Source organism: Centruroides sculpturatus, unplaced genomic scaffold (genome assembly GCF_000671375.1).
Source record: "Centruroides sculpturatus isolate CEXI.00-Female unplaced genomic scaffold, Cexi_2.0 scaffold641, whole genome shotgun sequence".
In the NCBI taxonomy this organism is placed as follows: domain Eukaryota; kingdom Metazoa; phylum Arthropoda; class Arachnida; order Scorpiones; family Buthidae; genus Centruroides; species Centruroides sculpturatus.
In genome coordinates this window covers 226,974-234,581 of record NW_019384888.1, presented here as the reverse complement: position 1 = coordinate 234,581, position 7,608 = coordinate 226,974, and the positions used below count along the sequence as shown (strand labels likewise).

The 7,608-nt window shown below is 33.5% G+C and overlaps 1 protein-coding gene across 1 annotated transcript; it reads right to left on the bottom strand.

Moving 5' to 3' along the window:
- Window positions 1-450: 450 nt before the first annotated feature.
- LOC111631163 (nuclear pore complex protein Nup155-like) lies at window positions 451-6,922 on the bottom strand. Its single transcript, XM_023375363.1, has 6 exons — window positions 6,913-6,922; window positions 6,672-6,800; window positions 6,433-6,585; window positions 6,237-6,337; window positions 5,988-6,155; window positions 451-804 (listed from the first exon to the last, which is right to left on the bottom strand). Exons 1-6 carry the CDS (start codon window positions 6,920-6,922, stop codon window positions 451-453), a joined length of 915 nt encoding a protein of 304 aa, XP_023231131.1.
- Between the last annotated feature and the right edge of the window lie 686 nt (window positions 6,923-7,608).

Genomic DNA, 7,608 nt, shown 5'->3' with positions numbered 1-7,608 from the left:
CTTACTGTTTCTCACTTCCCTCAGATGTCTCCTGCGGCACAAGAAAAAATCAATCTGGCTGGATCTACCTCCACTCATGTATGTAACCAGTTGGTTCGCTTTCTTCTCAAAGTAGGTGTTAACTAGTGCAAGGTCAAAAGCCACAGCATGATCAACTAGTCTTTCTCCATTCCTTTCTCCTACACTCTACCTCCCTCTTAGGAGGTGGAGTGTGGGAGAAAGGAATGAAGAGGGAGAAAGACTAGTCAATCATGACCATTTAAATTGTCCCCACAGATTAATCTCTCATTCTTAGGAACACACATTATAACTTGGTCCAGATCTGTCCAAAAGTTTGTATTTTCTTCTTTTCCACCACCTGACTGAGGAGCATACACAGAAACAATTGTAATGAAAATTCCACCAATATCCAACTTAATGCTCATAATTCTATCACACCTTCGTTTAACCTCACAGACTGTCTTTTAGAACTTTATCAATTATGATACCAACTCCATTCCTTCCTCTTTTATTCACTCCACTCACAAACAGCTTGTACGCTTCACCAAGTTCTTTAGCTTTATTTCTTTCCATCTTGTCTCTTGCAGGTACAATATGCACTCTCCTTCTTTGCATAAGATCCACCAACTCTCTACTCTTCCCATTCAATGTTCCGATGTTTAAAGTACCTATTCTTATACTTGTTTTCTTCCTCTTCTCTTTCTGGACTAACTTTTTTATCTGAACCTGTTCTTGGTTTGGTAGCTCCAGCTCATTTGACATAGTTTTCAGGCGACATGACTGTGCATTGCTTTGGGGGATGTCCTAACACAATTATAGCTTACTTCCATGTAGTTTTGGCATAGGTTTTACAGCTGGATGCCCTTCCTTTCACCAACACTATTTGTTCTGAAGCTTATATATATATTTTGTTCTAATATTCCCAAGGTAATAATGAAATTTACTTAATGTGTATTGTGCTTTATAATACTCAAGAAGCAAAAAAGTTAAACCATATTATGAAAAGTGAGAAGTGAAAATCATTATGAAAGACATCTTAAATACATTGTTAAATAATGGTTTCTCTTGATATTTACATTTTAACATTAATTAAGCAATTAAGCAAATCTGAAGATCTGTTTGTATGAACATTTTCTGTATTGATTTGACTTATCTTGTATTCTTCATTTATGGTTTAAATCATTACAAATTCAATGTATCAAAAATAAATCAAAGCCCAAGTGAAATGTTTAAAAATGAATCAAAAAGAATAAGTGTAACATTGATTTTAATCAATATTACTAAAGTCATTACATTATTTTCTTTTGACATCACTTTTCCTTGCATTAGAACTGAAAGCATTAGAAATGAAAATAAGAAATTATTACTGTATAAAATAGTAAGAATTTTACAGAGCATTCTGTGTCAATAACAGTACTATGGATTTTATAAAAAACTAAGATACGAAAGAACATTTACTTGATTTACATACTAAAGGAGTGAGTTATTAACTTACATTTCTATCATAAAAATTTAAGCAATAGGAAAAAGTTTTATTACAAATAATTGAATCATATATAACTAAAATCATATTGCATAAATCTGTATCAAGCAAAGATTTCCTGTATTACTTTATTAAGTTTTGTCTGAACTTAAAGTGGCTTGCAATGAGTCTTTGGCAACAGATTTCCCCCCTCTTTTGTCTACTAACCTGAATTTTTTCAAGATATGTTTATTATTATTTTGGTTACTTATTTTACAAATATCATCACTCCATCTCAGTGCCTACCACTCTCTTTAATACTATTATTAGTGTTTGTTTTTATATTTGCTTAATGAATGTTTAATGTGTTACTTCCCAATTTATTTATTTTTGATTTTGCCCATACATACATACTTCTACCTTGTATTACTGAAATGAAAATAAATAAGTATTAGTTTATTATTTTTTTGGTCAATGTTCAGATGCGTGGACCATCATGGCGGCATTTCCTGTTTTAGCCTCGAAACCTGACGCCTTTGGAGACGACGTGTCACGTGACGACGCGAGCGAACGGGCAGCGTCGGCGGCTGTCATGGCGGCTCACCGCTGATTCCAGCAAACAAAAGCAAACAGTGGGGACGCACGTTCTAACCTAACCTAAACCTATTCTATTAATATAATTGGTAATAATTATGGTAATTTATTAGAATAGGTTTAGGTTAGGTTAGAACGTGCGTCCCCACTGTTTCCTTCTCTTTGCCGGAATCGGCGATGAGCCGTCGCGCGACACGGCGCGCCGTTCGCTCGCGTCGTCACGTGACACGTCGTCTCCAAAGGCGTCAGGTTTCGAGGCTAAAACAGGAAGTGCCGCCATGATGGTCCACGTATCTGAACATTGACCGTGATTTTTTATAACTGAAACATAGATTCTATATCTAAGATATATTTGCATAAAACTTTTTGGTAGACTTTAATCCATATACCAAGTTATTGTATTTTTTTCTACACTTCACTCTACTCCAGTTTTACATGACTAAATAATAAATGGTAATTGTTTATAAGCCACGCACACGCACACCAAAAATTTTGATTGATTTTATAAATCACTTTAAAATGAAGCCTATTATATAAGTAATACACAATATAATCATAATGTAATAGCTATAAGTTGCTAATAAAACAAAATCTTACCAATACACACTAATAAAAAAACGAGGAAAAGAGAACTTAATATAGAAAGGATAGTAAGAAATAATTCTTTCATTTTACTTCGTATACATTCCTACACAGACCTCGAAACCTCTCGAGGAACAAAACTAAACTAAACTTAGTCGCCACCTACTGTGATTAAAGTACAAAACGGGATTATTTATTTTAAAAATTTTCTAATTAAAATTATAAATAATTATATATATATATATATATTACATTATATTGTATTATATTTTTTATACCGTATGCACCTGTATGTATATCTTCTAAACATGTGACCTTGTATAACGCAGTAGTTCGATTCCACAAAAATGTGGCGTTATAAAAACCACGTTAAGCGAGATTCACGTTACGTATAAAAAATGGGTTTACGTTTCCAAATCGAATTTTTTTAAATATAAATTTTGTCTGTTTGTAAGAAAAAACAGTTTTATTTAATTTAGAAAATCTCATTTAACAAAATATGAATTGCAAAACAAAAACATACTTATTAAAATTCGTAAAATAAATAATTGAGCATAACAATTCTCCATTGCACACAAAAAGTTCATTTTAGTCGTCTTCACTACTTCACTACTTTCTTCAAAACATTTCGGCAATATTTATTTGCCAATCGTCGGATTTCTTTATCGCTTGAAACCTTTTGGACATTGCTTTAACTTTCAACTTCAGATTCTTTTGTTTTAGTTTTCAGGCTATTTTGCAACTGTTCTTGTAGTTCATTATATGGTACTGTACTAAACAAATTTCCAATTGTCTTTGAAATTTGCTGGAGCGCTCGATGGAGGATCATTATTAGCAAAAAAATTTCATAACGTTCTTACAAAGTCCAATCATTCTTTTAATTTTTGTTAAAAGTGAATTCTTTAACAGATTTACCAGAATCTTCGAATGAACTGTTTTTTGATCGATATACTCTACGTATATTGGATCAACTTCATCTATTAATTGTACCAATTCTTCCATATTCAAATATACAACCTCAGTAATTAATTAATTCATGAATATTATTTTAATCCGTATCATAAAAATTCTCTCCAAAAGTGATAGCGATAAGATAAACAGGTGATTTCGTATAAACTCTTATATCGAAATTGCGTTGCATAAGTATCACGTTAGAGAAGGGTTACTGGCAGCCGGATGGCCGAGCGGTCAAGATGACAGCCTACCGCTCTGAGTCCCCCGGAGTCGAATCCGGACGGGTCAATAGGACTCTTTCGAGGGGGTCCGTCCGGATATGTCGGCCTCGTCCCTCACCACCTGGCCGTCCCATTGTGGTCTTGGCCGAATCCATAATGGGCTTGCTAAAAGAAGCCCTCAAGTGCCTACAGAATAAAAAGAGTTTAAAAAAAAAACTTTCCCTGCAGTAGAAGGTGGTATGATAATTCATTAAGTGTAAATCATTCAAAAAATGTAATTCATTTAATTCAAGTTAATAATGTCGACATTGTATTGCTATTTGATCCCAGTTTTAAAACTTTGCTGGAAAATTCTGTTGCACCATTAATTAATAGAAATGCTATCACCAATTTCAAAAATCTCTTTTAATAAAATCATATAAAATAATTCATCCCTTTTAACTGAAACATTCACCATTATCTTAATATAATGATGTGGGTTTATATCTGCCATTAATGTTAATATACTGCACATTAACTGAAATCATCATAATGCAGAAACAGTCATACCTAATTGAAAGTCAGAAATTTTACCTTTAAAATTCATTCTTGATACAGTATTTATTTACATAAAAGAAGATCTCATTATTTAAAAATGTAGGGAAATCAAACCCAAATATTTAGAAAACTTTTACTTTCTAAATAATTCGGTTTCATTTCTATTTTACGAACTGTTGTCCTCATCTAGAAATTTTTTTATGCCACAAAATTAATTAATTTTTCCAAGTTATCTTTAACACGTTCGTCATATATTTATTTTATATATTTAGTATTTAATCAAAAAGTAGTTCATCTTGACTTCATATAGAAATAATAAATAGGATTTTGAAGGGGAGGAAAGATAGAGGGAAGGTCACGTGTCATATCTCGAGTGGTGCCAGACTTAACGAAGACCACCACTCTGAAAATTAATCTTTTCACCATTCTATAATAATTAAAAATATAGAAAGTTTTTATAACAAAATCACACAAAAGATGGCGCCACGCACAATTCTGTTTATTATATTCCAATTAAAAATATAAGTTATTTTCTCAATAAAATCTCACAACAGCCGGGAAAGTTACGCAACTCGTTGCCAAATTTTTTTATTATAAAAAGAAAATTAAATCGTTCGTTTCGAGCAGTAGGCCATTTCAGTATAGGCACAACTATATTATTTGATTCCTTCGTGTAAAATTCACGATATTTTCTTTGGGGCAGGTAAATTTATAAAATTCGCTTATTTAATATACAAGTTACTTTAATTAACGTTTACGTAACTAAATTATAACATGCATATTTAATATAACCAATGTCCGATGACGTCAGGTAACCGCTTTTAAAATGGTGTCAGATAAACGAAATATTACGAAATTTAATAAAAATTGCGGTGTCGGTCAATCGGAAAATTCGTCGGAAAATACTCGACGAACGAGAGGAAGGATTTCTTCTAATTTTGGGGGTGGCGAGGTAAAGACGCCGTTCGATTATAGAAAATCTCGCTTCAAACCCCTTGTGGAGAATGGAGGGTGGTAGGGAGTCTCTCGATCCCAATCCGTCGACACTCGGGGGGATAAAAACGTAAAAAATGCAGATATTTAGCCTTAAAATTCAAAAAGAATCCATGACGTCAATCGCATTCGAATTCGTTACGCGCTTTCTAATCTCCATAGAAACGGCAACAATTGCTGTTTCTATGGAAACGCGTATTGTTGCAACACGATTTTGCGTCACTTTGCACGTTTTTCGCTTGCCGAACGGACGTGTGCGCTCTTTGCTCTGGTTTTTGCTGTGTTTTTTTGTCTTTTTCAGTGTTTTCTGCTACCCGAACGTGGTTTTAAGAAGACTTGTGGACGCCGACGTTACACCAAGTAAGATTTTAATTAGAATTTTGCTAGCGTTAAGATTTTATCTTCGTTTCGTTTAGTCCAACTTTCGGAGACGACATCGGCCGACTCGAACTTTGCATACTTGCGTTTAAATCTGCCGTCGCTTGTGTTTTTCGTTTGAATTACCATCCGAAACGCACCTCTTTCGACTTTTAAACCAGACGTCACATTGGAAAGCGACCGAAGTGTCGAAAACGACGGACGCAAAGGATTAAGTATTTGCTCATTGGTTTAATTTCGTAATTAATTAATTTAAATACTAGAGCTGAAAGCAAAACAAATTGTCTAGGATATTCCATATGCTGTGTTACCAAAAGTGGTGGTTCAGTATAAACATTTATGTTATTAAAAACCATTGGACAAAATGGTTTCGGTGGCTGCAAAATAGGAACTTCAGCCATTGCCCATGTTCTGCCAGTAATGGGAAGAATAGTCTGTAAATTTCAAAAACAATAATTATTCTAGTGAAGAATTATCAAGGTATTTTTTTAAATTTTGAAAGTAAGAAATTTTACATGAATTTCCATTAAAATTGGTTGAAATGGAAATGTATCATTGCTCATTGCCCAAAGAATATCACTGTCATCATTTCTTGCTGATGCTAATAATGCTGTACCTATTTAAATTAAATTCCATCAGCAATTTTAATGCAATATCAAATTTTTAAAATACATTAATTAGAAATATTAAAATTAAAAAGATAAATTCTACCTTTTCTATAATGTGCAAGATGAACATTTGATGGTCGATCAGGAGGAGCATTGGCAGAAAATCCCGGAGGAAGCCTTACGTGAAGAAGAGAAAGTGTAACAGGTCGAATTTCTGGATGAATAAGTGATGTTGTAGTGAAATAGAGCCGAACACCTAAATTTATATCAAAGATTATTAATATATGCTTATGAAGTAAAACAAGTAAAAATTCCAATTCAATAATTAAATAAAAATAAAACCTGTTTGGGTAATGGCAACTAGATGAACTAAAAATGATTCTGGTAGCTCTACAGAACTAATATGAACAATTGGATGAAAGTGTGATCTGTCTATAGTCCTGTAAATTAATGAATGATCAAAATAATTCCCTTAAACTTTGTTATTTAAATTAATTTTTACTTTAAATTTTTAGATAATTCATTAATTGATAAATTATATATGTTCAAACAAATATATCTCAAGAAATTCAAAGTGAATTACGATAAAGCATTTCTAAGTAAAAAGTGCTTGATTTTTGTTTGNTTTCAATGGCTTATTTTGCCAGAATTAAATTGTCTGCAAACATATCTAATACTAATACACCTAACAGTTATCTATACAGGCTGGACACAAAGAATTCTTTTCCTTAGGCCCTTTGTCTCTTTCCATAAGGTGATCTTTTCTATGTGCAGTCGATCTTCCACACTTACGTAACCCTCTGCGAATGCTCTGCGCCACTTAAACGTTCGTGTCCCGAATGACGAGTTCGCTTCTTTGCACGTTTGTGTTGTGTTTTCGTCGACTCGTTCGGAATTTCTTTGCACGAAATTCTTTTAAATGCCGTCGTTGCGTTTATGTGACGTACCGTCTGTGTGCGCGATACGGTAAATTGCTCTAGAACGAAACACTTATGACTTGGGCTCGAGATCGAGTACGAGTGCCTTTTCCGCATGGCTACGTGCGGCTTGTCTTTAACTTTCCGTCGTACAAATACAAATTACACGTAAGAGAGTTTCTTCGTTCCGGTCGGTCGTCTCTACTGCAAATGCAGTTCGAACGATCTAGCAATTTCCGGTAGGATCTAACGCGAGCTAACCGAATTCCGATCCGTCGTGAGTATAATCTTGAATTTTTTCTGCGTTAAGTATATCCTAATCCCATTATTATATATATATATATATATATATATGTATAAGT